Source organism: Paramormyrops kingsleyae, chromosome 3 (genome assembly GCF_048594095.1).
Source record: "Paramormyrops kingsleyae isolate MSU_618 chromosome 3, PKINGS_0.4, whole genome shotgun sequence".
Lineage (NCBI taxonomy): Eukaryota > Metazoa > Chordata > Actinopteri > Osteoglossiformes > Mormyridae > Paramormyrops > Paramormyrops kingsleyae.
This window is the reverse complement of record NC_132799.1, coordinates 13939578-13957971: the sequence shown is the minus strand read 5'-3', so window position 1 is coordinate 13957971 and position 18394 is coordinate 13939578. Positions and strand designations below refer to the sequence as shown.

The 18394-nt window shown below is 41.7% G+C and overlaps 1 protein-coding gene across 6 annotated transcripts in view; it reads right to left on the bottom strand.

The window, feature by feature from the left end:
- pde10a (phosphodiesterase 10A) overlaps positions 1 to 18394 on the bottom strand; it is an 89965-nt gene that overhangs the window by 56713 nt on the left and 14858 nt on the right. Inside the window, exon 1 of one of the 6 annotated variants that reach the window (XM_023822518.2) lies at positions 2924 to 3558. The exons of 4 other annotated variants lie outside the window; for them this stretch is intronic. In XM_023822518.2, coding sequence (XP_023678286.1) covers positions 2924 to 2987 — 64 coding nt within the window. In that variant the 5' untranslated portion in view covers positions 2988 to 3558. Of the gene's footprint in view, positions 1 to 2923; positions 3559 to 18394 lie in introns of those variants that run through there. One more of the 6 variants, XM_023822519.2, reaches the window with a different exon arrangement.

The following is an 18394-nucleotide window of genomic DNA, read 5'->3' as shown; positions in this document are numbered from 1 at the left end:
GTCACCCATATTCATTTCCACAGCTGGGGAAAAGACCATTGTGTTGTCTGAAAATAAATCAGCCAAAATGACCAACCAAGTAGCTGTAAATTCAAGAGTTGTTTTCTGAACAAGAGAAGCATTTCCAGGGAAAGGCTAAAATTGTATTGCGATTGGTTTTGATTCCCTAAGCTGAATTCGAGTTGCATACAGGTGTACTAAAAGACCGATCAAGAGATGCAACAAGTCTGACATTTACTACTTGGTGGCATTCAGAATTTAAAACAAAACTACTGCTTCATGAAGAAACCGAGGGTACAATATGTAAACCAAACTTTCAGTCACAACCCAAAGAAAAGCATCGTGCTAATTTTCCAATTAACTACAGTCGAAAAAAAAAATCCTCACCAGGTCCCGGAAAAATAAACCAACAAGAAAAAAAATCAAGATTTAGAGAGACAGGGTCATAGCCCCGTTCCCTCCTCCATATTCAGATAAATCATGTAGCAAAAACTACAGCGACTCAAGTCCTCATCCCTGCGGACAGCGCAATCAAAGTGGGGTCTGCTAATACAGGCAGTCTGGTGAAAGCATGCGCCGTCACAGTTAAAACCCATTACGGTCATTCAATTCGGTCTCGCTAAATTGATTCCCATACACCAGCTGATCTTTTGATAAGAGCATTGTACGTATGTAATGAAACAAGTTTTAGCTACTAAGTAGAACTTTTGTAGCCAACATCCAGTACTGTACTGGATGTTGCCTACAAAAAGAACCTCAAAAGAAACCCTTTAACTTATTTTATTTTTCTGCTTCATATAGAGCCTGAAATTACTTGTTCTGATAGTCCTACATTTGTTGCATCACACTGCCGAGTATAGACAAGTGGTTTTTCATTTCTCTCCATCTTAAACCTCACATTGCACTGTATACTTTAAGAAAAACTTCCTAAAATTGGGTTTGTTTTAAAAACGTTACACTTCAGTTTAAGTTTCGGAACATTCCTGTTTGTTTACATGCACACGTGTCCGCACTCCGCTCCCGCCGGGAAAAAAGTGATCCTGTACTAATTCTATTATCCAAATACCACAGCAAACGAAAATACATCCAACGTCGCAGGGGTTTAAAATTATTGTTGAAGATCTGAAGCAAATGTTCTCCAGAAAGTCTGACCAACCGTGTCCGTCTTAGTCCGGATTTACAACCACCCCATTAACTTTATACATTAGCATTTAATATGCAACACTACAACCATGACGGGTATCTAACAGAAAATGTTACATAAAATTACTACAAACTCTTTTATCAGTATTTTTCAGGAAAAAGCGGCTGCAGTTCATTCATGGAGAAGCTGTCAAATGCAAATCATCCCACCAGCAATTTCCACTGACTCACCGGCAGGCAGTGGAGTAAAATATTAACGTACAAACGAAAACCATACGAGACAACATATAACATACACCTACACAGGTCGTCTTCACATTATTTGTTTAAAAGAAAAATGTTTTACCATAGTACCTTGTTCCACCACAACTACTTTACGTAGACGCAATGGTGCAACATCGAGTTCTGAGCCAAAAAGCCAAAGTTGTACTTCTGCATTTCAGAGAATGATAGATTTACTAAAATAGTACTGTGTCTCACATGCCATTACATGCATGCATTTAACAAGTGCATGCACATTTTAAACACTTTACAGAATAAAGTAAACCTTCATCTCCAGCTCCCAGTGCGGACATATCGCTATGACCCCGGTCACGGATTCGTCCCAGAGCCAAGAGGTACCCTCATCAATTGAAATATTTATGTAGTTTTCCTCATTTTGGCATGCGTTTCGGATTCACTTCTTAAAACGTACGTTTTCACTCCAAAAATGAGTCAAACAAGTAAAAGTCGCTCGAAAATAAACGTTTCATCTTCACGTGCCCTCGCGTCCCAGCAAAGTCAATTTCCCCTTTTTAGATCCCTGAACTTACGATGATCTCGTATTAAAACCAAACAATAACCACGCCATAGAGTAAGAATAGATTAAATACATCTTTCTGAAACATCTCTGGCGTTTCGCTTAAGTCAACCCAGCTTTGCAAAGTACACGGGGTGTATTGGGTTGCGAAAGGGTCAATAACCACCTGTGCACTATGTGAGACGCTTAACTGACTGCAAAAATGAGATGGGGCTTTATACGAAACAGAAATGCACCTCTCCTTGATCAATCTTTTTTTTTGCACACCCACTACCCCTTTAAAGTAAGGGATAAAGGCGATAGAGAGCAAATTATGCCGCGCAGATTTATTGGACCGGCCAAGCGCATTGCAGTATTTGGGTCTGAAATATTTGCGTTTTGATGCCGCTGCCTTCTTCATATTGTTTCTCTGGGGGGCACCAAGGGGTAATTCTCTGAGCCCCGCGTTACTCTCCCCAGCCTAACGCTCAAGGCTGTCACTGCTGTCCGATCCGGCTAATTAAACGACGATCCTGCTTCGGAAGTTCACAATATTCCCACCTCGATAGCAGTGAGGAGGAACAAAGACCCCCAATCTACCCCACCCCACCCTACACCCCTCCATCCCAAAAATCCCCACCCTCCTGCTACTTGCATGCACATATGTTCATTTATACACCACCAAAAATTCACTAATAAACGCTGATCTTTATAAAAAAAATATTAATAAGGGTTTGTAAAATCACCAGCACGGGAAAAAGCTCAATATTACCATGCTGTCAATATGCGATCCCATATAAGTTGTGCGACAGCCATAAGAATTGCAGTCCCAAGGCATCACGTGCGCGCGATTTAAATTAGTCAAAACAACAAAAAAAAAACAGAAAAGTTCATCAACATAAAATGTGCAATTGCGCCTACGTGACAAATGAAGTGTGACAATTACTTAAAAGTGAATCACTCAGTGCATTTCTCCAAAATAATTAATTAAAAAGTACCTACTTGTACCCAGGAAACAGTCCGTAAACCTTCTAAAACAGCTTGTTGAAGGCGGACCATCTTCCATGTCTGACTGCAAGCGCAGGGAGGGGAAGCGACGGCGGGAAACGTGCCTCGGTTATAATTCCGACTATAGGCCGTCCCGCTGCTAATGAACCGATCTGGAGAACCAGGCAGGAGGCGTGCGGACAGGCGCGATGCGGTCCGCGGTGCTCCGGCTGAGGAAGACGCGATCGGGGCGTGATGAGGGCGTAGGGGACCAGGGCGCTCTGCCCCGCTCGCAGCGTCTGTCCGCCTTGTCAGCCCAGTTAAGTCTGTGAGCGGAGGAAGGCGAGGACGCCGCCGCCTGGACTGGAAAACGACGAGTAAGCAAGCGGAGAAGGGATGGGGAAACTGCGGAGTTTGCGCCGACGCTCCGGCTTCTCTTTTCCCCCGGCTGCAGTTCCTGGGTATCGTGGAGAATGTGGGAGAGCTACATGCCCGTCCGCTTTCCGGAGACACACTGCCGTAAACGTGAACGCGGTCTCCGGAGCCAAGCGTTTTCCCAGTAGTCAAGGGGGCTTGGGGGCGTGATGTGAGTAAATTCTCAGGGTTGGACATCCTCCGTTTTTATTGCATCGAGGCAGGACGTTTGAGACTCAGCGAGAGGAATAATGAGACGAATATAAAAGAGGGAGGATCTAACGCAAAATTATAACTCCCCAGTTCACGACATACATGAAAACCAACTTAAGCACACTGGTATGATGTTAAGCGCAGTTATTAGTTTGATTGATTGCTTAATTTTAATCAATTAAGCGCTGTTTTTATTTATAATTTAACAAACAACCCAAAAGCCTGCACAGGGTTGGCCAGCTCTCAGACACAAACACTACAGAGAAACCGCCCTCTGCTGCGCTAAACTGTTGCCAAGCGATCCTTTAAAATGCATACAGAGAAAAAGATATTTCACATAATGAGGATAAGGCTTTAGGCTCGTATATGCACACATTGTCGGTTTAAACTCGCCAATCTCTCCAAAAACGCCCTTCACGTTTAAAGAGGAATCATGTAACAAAGATATGAACTGCTGGAGCTGCAGACAGCTTGATGCATTCTTGACGTCAGCACGGGCCGGTGAATGTGTGTGAAAAGGTGATCGCTTAAAGGTACAGCGCAGGCTTGGTCTGCAGCGAAAGCCGCACCGCACAGGACGTCGGCGTACAGCTCTCAGGCTAACCGCAGCACAACATCACATCCAACGTGCAAAACAAGCAGTTCTGAAGCTACGGCGTGTACAACGGTTATGTATGTTTGTTACGCCTGGTGCTTCCGCACTTATCTGTTATTTTTATATATTGCACTGAATTGGTTATTGTACATTTAAGCTGATTCTTCTTTAAACTTGGATAAAATCAGTGTGTGTGTGTGTGCGTATATGTATATATATATATATATATATATATATATATATATATATATATATATATATATTTCAAAGTCAATGTTCTGTTGTAGTTATGTATATCCTAGTTGCCATGATCTATTATCTAAATTTACATACTTTAGTAAATAGTGAACAAAACGTTTTTGGAAAACCGCCAGTGTTGGTCGTGAGCAGTATAAAATGGTCATAGAGTATGCATTCCTATTTTTCTGTAGTTTTCACCACAAATACATATATAAAAGGGTTATTGTCTTCTACCAGGCATTACTAAAGATTCAAAATCAAAATACATTTTACATAAATACTGACGTGATTTGAAATTGGGCCTAGATTTAATCTCTCATTTTTTCCTCTGCATAATTTATATTTCAAATAGCTACGTTTAATTTTTGTGCTGTGGATCATTGACATCTACAATATCAGTGTCTCTGTAACAAACAACGGATAATGGAGACCACAGGTAGCCTATACAAAATCATCTTTCTTTATTGTCTGGAAAATTTTACATAGTTCGAAGTAAGTGCGGAAATTTTTCTTCTTAAAGTGACACTTTAACACATATGCCAAACACCATTGTTTAATTGGATCAATCTTTCATGGCATCTTACGTTTGTGAAATTAAAGTTGTTAAATTCAGCGTTTCAAACAAATGTTAATCGGTCAACACGGTATTGAAACTTAATAGTTGATGAAACAATTAAGTGATCGCTACTTATAAATACTTTATTCGGTTTGCATTGCTGCGCTCTCAAATAATGTTTTGTGTTTCGATACAAATAAGTACAAGAAATTGTACAGACACTACATAGTAAACACAAGCCGTGTGTGATATACTTACACCTAAATTCGCTCGTGTGCTATAGTAATATAGCCTACTTATGTGAGCTTTGAGTGTTTAAACAATGCATATATTACTTAATACATTCATATCTCAGAAGGATTTAAGCGTGCAGCCATTTGCAGTTTCTAATTAGCCTACCGACAGGAGTTTGGTTTCTGTTCCTTTTTTTTAACGACGAGATTTATTCAAAGGATTTCCTGTATCATTTTGACGTTTCATTGACGTCTTTCGGGCCCCACACAGTTTCCAAACCTTTGAAAATATTTCAGACTTGATTTGTTAACTGCGCTCGCAAGCCCCCATGCAGCCAGCGGGCGAGTTTGGGGAAAAGCGGTACCGCATCGGAGCGATATCTCACTTAACTTTGGTCGTATATTAAGTCTTTTCACGCTTATTCTTATTGTTCATTACCATTTTATTTTGTTTAAAAACAAAGCGTAAAATATATAACGTATCCGTGACATATATATTTGGTACTAATGCACAGAAAAGACAGGCGATCGCTAGTTTTACTCTGACTCAATTAATGTTACTTTTTTAACTTCTTTTAAAGAAAACAATCCGACGATGAGCCCTTAGGTGTAGCGTATATTGTGCGGTTTTTTTTAATATAGCCTAATAAAAACTTGGAAGAGTTAAGTGTCCAAAATTCAGAATAGTTCCAGATTTAACTGAACTGTCAGATAATGCAATAATGCGTGTTTATGGCGATGGTATATATTTTTTGATAGATTTCTCAGCATCGTCAAAGAACGTTTTATTTTTTACCCCTGTAAGATTTGTTTATTGTTTCTTCTAATACCAACAATTTTTAGAATCTCGACGGCGGCTTGATTTTAAGTGCTGGGTTTGGCGTACAAAATTGTAGGCTACAATAACAAATCTTATATTGAATACATCACTTGATAAAGTAACTAATTATCCGATTTTCATATAATCACGATCTAATAACGATTTGTTATATTTATTTGTGTCATCACACAACCATACGGTTAGCAGCACATATGTTTATGTTTAAGTGCAGCGCTAGTCTAAACATGACCCACGACGTGTAGCTTGTGATTCCTTTCCAATCTCTAATGAAGCCCTAATTGGTCGGCTAACAGCGATTTGGTATGTATTATTAACTTTAATCAACTTTTATATTTTGAAATTTCAACAAACCGAGGACATAGTAAGATATTTTAAAACTTCAAATTATAATAAAATAAGTAGTTAATCTAATTAGCATAATATTTCCGCTTTTAGATGTCTTATTGTCATCCTTTAAACGGCAAGTATTGTGACCTGTATCGTGACGTGCAATTGTTTAGGACAAAATCAGGACATTTCGGTTACCAAAAAAAACCACTTTACTATAATTCTCTTACGGTCCTTGCTGTTGAAACGTTGGTTTTATACAATATCCTTAAATTCGTAGGAAAACTGGGAATCATATTTGGTCTAGTTGTGTTATTAATTGACAGATAACTCAGCCCTCTAAGGTCAAAGGAACGTCGTCTATAATATAACACATAATAGATATTTGTATTTTATGAATGGATCCTTACTCTGTTTAGGCTACTGATATTCAATTTCATTAGTGATATTGCATTTCAAGAAGCATGCTTATTAATTACGCACTACGTAACAGATTGCACTGCCTACGTTTTTCACTGCAGTCAGACGATATCTAAAAGTGCAGCGCTAGTCTAAACATGACCCACGACGTGTAGCTTGTGATCTGCCTTAAGTGCAATCTGCCTTCCGCTTACCGAAGACTGTGGTGTAGCACTGTTGTGTTTATTAGGATTATTTACGTTAAGATCCCCCTATTTTCTATAGTGTCACAACCTGAAGTATTGTTGCATTTGAAAATGTTTTTCTCTTTCTCATCTACACACAACCGATTTTATAGGAAAATCGAATAGTGAAACAACAGTTAATGAACAAGTGAAAGGTAAGTATTCTAGAAAAGGTGAAATATGTATCCACTGCATCTCAGTGCCTCAGAATCTTTAGCATATATATTCTTTATCCTTAATCCATAAAACTGAATGGAGAACAGCAGTGGACTGAGGTTTTTGAGTCTTGTTGCAGATTAAAGCCAAGATTCTAACTGGGGCTTTCTAGAACGCTCCTTTTCTTCCTTGAAAGCTGAAAGTAGGGTAAGCCCCCCTGCAGATGCGCAAATCCGGGTCCTGGTCAGAGTTCTTCTGGATGCTGGAGGGGGCCGAAATGCATCTCGGCTGCGACTGGCGAGAGGCACACCGATGCCATGACGTTGACACCACTTGGTTCATGGGATAGGTTCCATCTTCTGGGTGATGAGTCATGCTGCATTTCTGGCATGTGAAATGTCTGCATCTCACTGAACTGCATATTTGGGGTGTCTAACCTTCTAATATATATTTGCAGACCTTCCCACAAGCTTTTTTGCTGAAGAAGAGATGCTTCCTTTCCAATCTCTAATGAAGCCCAAGTCTTTGGAGTATCTGAGCTACTGTTGACCTCTTTTCTCATTTTCTCCACGAAACTGCATTTGCTTCTCAAAGTTTGTTTGGTGTCTATGAAGCTTATCTGTGTTTATCCTACTTACCTGGGAGCTCAATGACTCACGTTAAGTAGATGTTTTTTGCCGTGTCACAAATTTTCATTAACATTTTTGGGGCGGAGCTGTGGCTCAGTGAGCTGTTACTTCATATCTCACTGTTTTGGGGTTTGGATCCTTATTCTGATCTGTGTTTGTGGAGTTTTCTTGTTCTTCCCAGGTCGTCTGGGCTCCATCCAAGTATTCCAGCCTCCTCCCCCAGTCCAAAGTCATCTCGTTAGCATAATCGGTGTCTATGAGTTGTCCATAGTGTATGAGGGTGTGTATGTGCCCTGTGAGGGACTGGCATCCCATCCAGGGACCACCCCAGCCGGTGCCCAGGCTGTGCCCAGCCTGTGCCCTGAGGTATGCTGTCTGGGATAGGCTCCATGCAGTTAAAAGATGTATGGAGTTTTTTTCATTTTTTTTCCAGCTGCCACACTAATGCTGTATTTCATTTACCTCAGAGGTCGGACCTCGTAACCGGGAATGACGTCATACATACGTTTCAGTGCAGCAAGTCGGAAAGCCATTTAGCAGTACTAGGGACCCATTTAGCAGTACTAGGGAGCTGGATACCTTATCGGATTAATTTACCCCAGTTTAAATGGCCTTTATCTTCGTTCATTTAAATTTAGCCCAGACTTCCTTAAATCAGACAGGTTATCTTGCTAAGCAAGAAATCCTGCTTTGTGAAACAGGCCTCAGTTCTAGCCTGGTTAATTGTTAGCCAATGTAAGTAATATCAGTTGACAACAACACATTGCATGGTATTTTGCACATAAAAACACTGTAGCAGCACATCCACAGATAGTTGTTGGACAGTACTATGTGTACAACAGATTTAATGAGCCACAAATAAGATGTAAGTGCTAATAAACAGTATAAAACTACAGCTTTAAGTTCTGCTGATAAAGGGCGCCGCCATCTTGAATTCTGAGCTTGGGGTTGTGTCGATTCCTCCAAGCTCATGAGTAGGAATTCCGACCTCAGGGGGTGTTCCAGTTGAAATTTCCAATTAGTAACACGGAATTTCCGAGTTACGAGTTCAAATAGAACGCAGCATCAATACATTACCCAACATGACATCACACCAAGACAGCATGTAAGACTGCAGACACAGGAGCACATTGTCTCCATCCACCTTCAATTCAGAAATATTAAAAGAAGATGAGCAGAGAACTTCAACATATGCTAAGAGTGTTATTTGAACTGTTTCACAATAAAAAGGATCCCTCTTCATGAGAGTTTTCTTTATGCGCCTATATAGCTGAGGTGGGCAATCTAATCCAGAAAGGGCTGTTGGGTATGAGGGGTTTTGCTGCAGCTCCGTAATTAGATTACTAATTAGAGGACTGATTGGCTGAAGAGTCCTCACACAGGGGTTGGAACAGCTGACCTAAAGGTTACCCCAAAAACCTGCATGCACACTGGCCCTTTGCGGATAAGATTGCCCACCCCTGCTATATAGTGTCTTTTCTGTAGGGTATATAAATAAATCAATGTGTGCATGTGATTGAAATACATCTCCTTCGCAAAAGCACCAGGTTATGGTTACTGATGCAACTTCTATGAAATATGTAAATGAATTTAGCAAAAATCAAAAAGAATTCATCAAGATAAGAGTATCTGTTCAGGAAATAAAGTTTACACATTAATATAGAAATACTATATTCTTTCCTTATTTGAGCTATACATATAAATCCCCAACTGGCATTATGTCTTTAGCCTCTTAGGAATGAAAATGCAGCATTTCAAATAAGCTTCCCTCTTCTACGTTTGTGTATCTTTGCTTGTATCATTCCTCTTCCTTGCAGTGCTGTCTCCAGTGGACACGCTTCCTGCTGGGTGTGTCACCTCCCTAGCTCGCAGTGCTGATGCAACTGCCGCGTAATGTAACAGCGTCTCAGGGCCTCCCGTCTTTAATCCGGGGCCAGGCGCTGGGCCGCATTCTGATCGCATCTGTGCCACGTCGTCCCCATCGCGTCAGAGGCTGACCCATCGCCCACCCTGGTGGCCCTAAAGAGGCCACGGGGACAGTGGACCGCCGGACCGGAACATGTGTTCTGCCGGTTTCTTCTTGGGCTTCCTTCTGCAGCTCCAGTGAATCTCATCACGATAATGACATTTTTAAAAAAAAAAGTTTGTTCCGCAGTGAGGTTAACCTTCACCCAAAAACAGAGAAGGACCCCATAACTGCTTTTGGTAAAACAAGGCACTAATACTCACTGCTGTCACGCAACCTCACATGCAGCCAAGTTGTGTAATTGCGGTATCGCGTGCAGTTGAGATCATCCTTCACACGATCAAAAGTCAGTAACCAAAGGCATGGGACGATTTGGCTTAGCTCTTACGCATTACTGGTTTTCACTTTTGAGAGAATAATTCCTTAATAATCAGTTGCAATATATATAAAACATGCACTTTTGCATGTTTAATATGTATAGAGAGATTAACATCACAGCTATATAAATATGATTTAAAACCAGATATCAACCTGTTATTAGTTTCGACTGGTGTTGATGTGTTTGTAATCATTTCTCCATCACAGTAAATATTCAAAAGAAGACAAACATTAAATGGAGCCACTGATGTAGGATAGACTTCCAGTTATAGTAATTACTGAAAAATATAATTATCAACTGCAAAAAAGCAGCTACAATGAAGGTATTTTTTTCTCACTAATAACTGTTATTTTATTTGTGTTAAAAATTTTTGCCTAAAAACAAATCTCTCTGAAATCACCTGTTGAAAATGGCTGCTGACAGAGGCCCCATAATGCCAGACGTGCTGTATTTCTCGAACAAATCGCAAGTTTGCCCCTCGCGATTCAGGAATGATCACTGACGCAGAATGGTAACTGTCACGCACAAAAGGTCTTGGCTCTTTTGCCAGCTCACATCCTTTTCACATTAAAGTTATCTAGGCACCTCACTGGGTTGAGTCAGTTCTATAATAGAGTGTAAGATTGTAGATTTGTATTTGTAGATTTGATTACATATTTAAATACTGATTTAACTAGTTTATCAGCAGTTTGGTTCACGTCAGCATCCAAAGACAGCACCAATTGTGATATGATATCATCATACGTTAAATACAAAAAATATATATAATTTTGCTCAATTGTATAACTGTATGTTTCATGTAAAGGCATATATTACCCATATAATCAATTTGTAATATGTATGACTCCACAAACACTAAAATAATATTGGTTGATCAGATGAGGGACCATCTGAATTGAGAGATATCCTTTTAGTGAGTATGATTCTATGAGTCATACCTTTAAGTGTTTAGAGGAATATAACGTACACGACTTTTAAATGTCCTTCCAATGTGATGTATTTCTTTGTAAATCAAATGGACATTTTACACTATAAATAAGTCCGTGTTGATGAAGTCACTATTTCAGCTCCGTGGAAGTGAGGTGTAATTTTTCCTGAGGCATCGTGAAACATGAAACACACTAAGAGCTGATATCAGCTGCTGTTAACGAGCGTAAATAAGTAGCAGGACTATATATTCATTGTATCGTTATGTAGTTTTCTTGACTTAATCTAGTCTAGTACGTACATTTTGTTGCCATGAGTATGTGTCCCGACTCCCTACACATATCGCTTCTTTCGCTTTCATTTTGCCAAAAGAACGTTTTCTTTTAGAAAAATCTTTTATTAAAAAAGTGTATCCTAAATGTTACTACCAGATACCCATATGCGTTTTCAGGACAGGATTCCACAATCTGTCGACTGTCATGGAGCTGAACTGGGCCACAAGCGCTCACTTTAAAAAATAAAAATATGAAGGAGAGCAGCAGACAGGGAGATGATGGCTGACAAGAGGCGGCCATATTGTGAAGGCAGCAGCGTGTCAGCACGGTGGAAGGGGGCCTGGCTTTTATTTCCCACATTGAACGATTTTCCCCTTTTTTATTTTCTCACATGAGCCCAAGGAAGGCCTTCAAAGTCAGCTGCGGTCATGACATCACACAGATTTGGGGTTTCCCTGCCCTATAAAGTCAGCCATCAACAGGGACTAATTCCACCCACGTCACATACACGTCATTTTCCCCTGTAAAGTGAACACAAGGAACTGATAAAGTACACTCCAGAACAGTTAAACACAATGGCACAAAATAATCTTTTTGCCTTTCAAGTTCAGATGCTCTTCCTTGAGCAATTAAGCTGCATAAACAAAGCTAAAGTCTAGAATGCACTGTCCTTTCCCCCAAAAAGCGCCTCGCACCAGCTGAAGTAGCTAACGCTGCAACATATGTCTCACGTATGTCCTGCATCAAGGGCACCGAGCCTGTTCCTCTCTGTGCCTGCACAATGCCGATTTGTAGGACTTTTGAACATTAATGACCTTAACATCCATCCATCCATCTGTTCATTCCTCTTGCAAACTCTTACATCCTGGTCAGACCCTGGAGCCTCTCCCAGAAAGGACTGGGAAAGAGGCTGAAGTACACCCTGTACGGGATGCCAGTAATAACGTGTTAAACGTTAAAAATGTTAAAAATATACTTTATTGGAAATGATAAAATTGTTACTTAGAATTATAAGCAATAAAGCAAGGAAAAATTGAGTAACAGTGCCAGGTCTCTGCCCGCACGTGTCACACAGGACACTGTAGCGTCTTTGTTAAGCTGAGAGTCAAGGTAAGTAAGCCATGATGTTTCAGTGATTCCAACTTAATTATTGTAACAAGTAAAGAATGACATAAAGATATTTGCATTAAATAACACCTTGATAAAACAGACCTTTAAAAGTCCGGCCTTTGCATTTGAAAAGATTTATCTTTTACATAATGTGGCAAAATCCAAAATATTTATATTGTGTCATTTAAAATGCATTATACAGCATAAAGATGATATGCAGAATCAGCATAAAGTTTTGCTAGCTGTCTTGAACCTTTCAGATGTAATTATCGGTTTACTTTAGCAAAAAAGTAACCTGATTCTAAAAAAAACACATATCAGAGCTGACTACAGACAAAATTAAAATAAAAATATTATTATCAAACTTGGATGTGTTAACGGCATGTCGTTCCTTCCTATGAGCGTGTGATTGTGCGCGTGTAAAACTTTCACGGCTTTACGAAGCAATCCTAAAAGTGGAAAGTTAATATTATATCTGTAAATTACTGACACTCTTTAAAATATATGTCCTAACAGAAGATACTATTGTACCACTGTGTTTATTTCACGTGGTCACGTGATTCCTTTCCTTAGGATAATGAAATAAAGAAGAATAACAGCTAGCTAAAATATTCAGTGCATGGGGTCTTGATTCAGTTCTGGAGGGAATTATTTGCGAGTATCCCGAGTGAGCATTTTGAGTACTTTAAAGAGTATCATGAAGCTGCTGTGCTACATGAAGGTACCAGACAACCCTGAGTCTCACTGCTTCCCCCGAGGGCTGCAGGAGACCCTTCTCAAGGCCGGCCCTGTACTCAGCCCCCTCTCCTATCCCAGCTCTATCCATCGTGCCAGTGGTGCTAATCACTCAGAGCCCAAGAGACAGCACACCACGCAGAAAAGAAGGGCGGGATTCTGGTGAATAATTGAAAAAGCGATTTGCTCACATCACACTCTTGGAAGTACGAAGAACAATAACATCTAGAATATTTCTGACGTCACATGACCGCCCATAATGAATCTGCAGTCTGGAAAAGATTAGATGCTACACTTGGCTTTTTTAGCTCTGCAGCATGCGGACATGTGGGTGTAGGGTTAGCCCTGGATGCATATATCCCAACTATCTGTCAGTGATGTCTTTGTTTGTAACGTAATGCCGAGCATAACATTTCAATTATAAAATCATCATCTTAAAAAAATTGCTTTTGAAGCTCGTCTACTTTTACATAAGTGCATTGTTTTTTTTATTGGACCTGATTGAAATGACACCATGTTGCAGATTTATCTCAAATGATTTCAACAGTTATTTTGGAAAATATTAATCTGTTGCTCGGAGAGTCCCAAGGTCAGATCTCGTGCCCAAATCCAGGCATGTATGTAGAAAGATATGAATAACATCTGGTATCCGAAGAGACTCCAAGACTGTTTCACAAATGTTTTACAATTTAGGTTTTGAAGCTACAGACTGGTGTAAAACCAAAAGTGTAATTTCAGCAACAGCTTAAAATGAATCATTAAGGAAACATCAGCATTTCATGCCGAGTTAGAAGCCTCTGAATGCATCTGTGCCAAAAATATGTCTGAACTCTTGTCTACAATTATAATCTTCACAGGCTGTAAATCTGAGGAGAACACCACAAGCCCATAGTTAGTCTGTGTGCAGCTTCCATGACGGTGGTTCACTATTGCCCTCTCTCCCAGAATTTGGTCTTTCTGTGCCGTATTATTACCAGGATAGTGTGATGTTTATGCGATAGGGATTAAAACTAGCCCCTCCAGAGTCCTGCCATTGGACAGGAAATTTACATAAAGGAAGATGGAAAGCTTGCTCCTCTCCTGATGTATAATTCACATGCCGATTCATCAAGAGTCTCAAGCCACCAGCTAATCGCTAATTACAAACATTGCGTCTTATAACCAAACGCTGAAACACCAATGGAAAAAAAAGCCTGTTAGCTCACTGTAAATAATGGATTATATCCTGTAACAACCTGGCAGACCTAGAACATGTCACACGAGAGCAGACTGGAGCTAGATTTGTTAGTTGGGGGGCCAGGAACAGCAAACAGATTTGTAAGCGCATCATCAACGTGCGCAGCCGCGTGACGCCCGGGGCCGCGTGATGAGCAGCGGATCGTTTGTTTTTGCTGTGACGAAACGGCCGAAAAGATCGTTAAAGTCCTGAGGGGTGACGCAGGATGCAGGTCACTGGCCTCCTTTCTTAGTCTCCCGGTCCAGATACGTGACCGTTTGCGGTCAGAGCCAAGGCCGCGTGCTCTTCCCTAACCTTCAGCCCACCTCGGCCCCCTTTGCGCTGCATCTGAGCATCCACAAGCTGTCACCCTGAGACTCCCCAGCGACGGCAGGGGGCGGGGGGGAGGGGAGGGGGGAGCACGGACGACCACGGCGTCTCATAAACACAAACCCATGAAGCGACGGCCCCCTCCTCATGCACATGCCGGCCCTACCTCCCTCTGTCGTACCATATAATAAGCCCCCCCCCCCCAAAAAAAAAGAAAGAACAAATAAAGAAAAGGCTTGGAGATAGGCACCCCCTGCCAACACGTCTCCATGCGCATGTGCACTTAAAGCCCTCGCTAATGCGGCCCGGCAAACAGCATCTACTGCTGCAGCATCTCCACCGACGGTCCCAGGGCAGCAGACGCATTGACGTCAGAGCCTGAGCCGGGAGAACAAAAAAAACACACGCACTGGCGCGAACACTCACTCTCTCTCACACACACACACACACACACACGCACACACGCGCGCCCCACCGCTCCTGACAGCTTGAGGGTACATCTCAGTGCCACTGAGGCACCATTTACTTAATAAAAACGCATTTCCACAGCCCTGAGGGGCACATGCAAAAAATCGGGGCGTTAACACCAAGGTATATGAACCCCCAAATGTAAAATACCATTCTGCCGCCTCACTTATTAGTTTATCCCACATTTAATCATGTTCTCCTCCACATATCAGTATTATTTATGCACATATTTCCTTCGTACGCTTTAATTGTTAGAAAGGTTAAACTTCGTACGTTACCACAACATACATCAGGGCAGCAAAGTCTGCGATGTCAGAACACACAGAAAATAAGGTTGAATGAAATATTTTACTTGTTATACTTTACGTTAAAAAAGCTAATATTTTGTTTCTGTCCTCGCCTTATTTAAAAATGTGCTTTCTTAACGATGCTTTTGACATCATATGTTTGTTGGGTCAAATAAAAATGCTGATGGAAGTTTCCTGCTATATACTTTAACAATATAAAATAAGAAAAGCATTAAGCAGATGTGTTTCATGGGGACCACGTCTCTATATCATTGCAGGATTAACACCAGAGCACAACAAGTTGAGTCTGAAAAGAAACACGTTGTTTCGTGACATATACCGGTCGATCTCGAGCCGTTAATGGCCCAGCACTTGGGAAATTAGTCTCCAGTTGATTTAAACAGCTTCAATCCTCAAAGCAGTTTTAACAACAGCCCACGAAAAGGTGGGGACCAGCTTGCTAACAGGGGATGATGAGAAATAATGAGAAACAGGACAGGAGCAGACGAGGTGCCCAGGATATCGCAGCCAACTCTGCAAAGACGAGGGAGTACAGTCAGCTGCTGAAATAATTTTTTTTGTATTTCAGTTTTAAAGATTTGTACTTTTCACCTGACCGTCTGCTGCTGCGATTGCAATATTTCAACATGTTGCCGCCAAATTCTTAGCAATCAGTGTTAATTTATAATTTTCAATATAAGAAACGTTTCCCGCTGTGTCCAGACGATCACCCGGTAACTCTGTGAAAATGTACAGAAATCACCGGCTGGGTTTGCAAAGCAACTCAAACACAGACAGGGGGGGAGGGGAAAGGGGAGAAAAGGAGAGAGAGAGAAAAAGCACGACAGACAGGAAGATTAAGAAAAATAGAGGGCATGACTGACAGAGACAGAGATATAGCGAGAGATAGAGAGAATGAGGAGAAAGAGAGAAAGAGAGAGAGAGTGTTGGTGCTGGACCCCAGTTGATGTCGGGCTGAGCCGAACACTGCAGACGGGGAGCTGCAGAAGGCCCATGAATCAAAAACCCATCTAAGATGAAAAAGGAGGGGGGGGGGGTTCATCTGCGTCAGAGCTGCAGCCAATACAGCGCGAGATGGGAGATGGGGCAGGCTTGTGCAGCAGACACATTCCCTGGCACTCCCAGTGCCTGCCAGACTCTTTTGTCGGCTGCGTCAGAGGGCTGGCATGAATTACCGGCCCCCCCCTTCATGCCTCGCTCTGAGACACACACACACACACACACACACACACACACATTCCCAGCTCACTCGCTGCCCCGACACAAACACAGCTCCCACACCCACTCCTCCCCTAGTTCCCACAAAACGTATCGATTGCCCCCCACTAACTGCCCCACATAAGACTGACTAAATTAATAGACAGACGTTTTCATCACGGCGGCTCGGCTCAGAAACGCACCTACAGGTCGTTGTCGACTTACGATCGGTTCGTAAGTTAGGCCTTACGCACAAAATTGAAGAAATAACTGTATATACTTATATTATATTATCTTTAAGACAGACCTTTCGGTGTTTTTTAACCTTTTCATCACCGTTTTCTCATGGGTATGCTAGCAGCTGGGGCAGAAACTGTCATACACTCAGGCTGGACGACACCTGGCCCTGGCAGATGCAGTGCAGTCGTGGCCACATATCTGTGGTCTCCGAACGTCGTAAAGTCGATCAGTCACGTGCCGTAAATCGAGCACTACCTGTATATCTTTCTGATGTATTTTTTCAGCCTTACAAATTGCTAATATATTATCCATCCAATTACTAATATATCATCCATCCATCCATCCATCTGTTACAGGGTCACAGTGACTTGATCCCATCTCAGACAGCAGAGGGCAGGGAGACACCCGGGATGGTGGCAGAGGGAGCGTGGCACGGAGCTTTTTCGGGGGATTATGCAAACGTCATGTGTTTAGCTATTGCTCTTCCCATTTTATACTTGTCCAGGGCATGTTTAAGATTTACAGCCCATTCTGTATAATGTAAAAATGTTACATCTTACTCTCACTTTCCACCAAAACCCCCATGGTCATTTCCAACTTACAATATCAAAATATTCCTATATACACATTACAAGCACCTGTACATCAGGCACAGATACACTCACTCAAGCTGTATACTGGTTTTCAAGCCAATTAAACCAGGGCCCCATTGCAGCAAAACAACTAGGAAAAGGTTCTGCTGTTGGCAGACAGATGGGAGGCGGCAACCAGGCAATAGATTATAACACAAATAAAAGGTGTTTATTGGGCCTCCCATCTGATTTATCCCCTTTATAAACAGCATGATTTATTATTAATATGATGATTTACAGATTTTCAGTTTATACGCCAGGTTTACAAAGGATTATGAAAACCTCCACGACACGGAAAGTCGAGCTCCTAGTGCATGCAGCACCCGGCCACAGCCCCCGATGGGCCTTAAATGCCTGTACGTATGATCCTGAAGACTCCAAGTAGCGACAGTCTACGTATTTAATCATTCGGTCGGCATAGCATTTGAAAATCTCCATTTAATAAGTCAGATGCAACCGTAATGAGTTAGAGATTTAATGTGTCTGATGCTCTCTAAATATAAAGACCGGCTTTATTATGTAGATATATATACATATAAATTGCCCGATTCTTCTTGGGACAGGTTCCAGGTTTGTCACAGCCTTGTATCAGCTGGATGGATGAATCGATGAATTAAAAATTTATACATCCATCTTCAAACCACTTACTCTGGTCAGGGTCACAAGGTGACCTGGAGCCTGTCCCAGGCAGCACTGGGCAGGAGGCTGGGGTACACCCTGGATGGGATGCCGGTCTATCGCAGGGCAGACACGCAATCACACTCCGGGCTAGTTTAGTGACACCAGTTAGGCAAACGGGCATGTCTGTGGGGTGTGGGAGGGATCCGGAATGCCTGGAAGAAATGTGAGTGACAC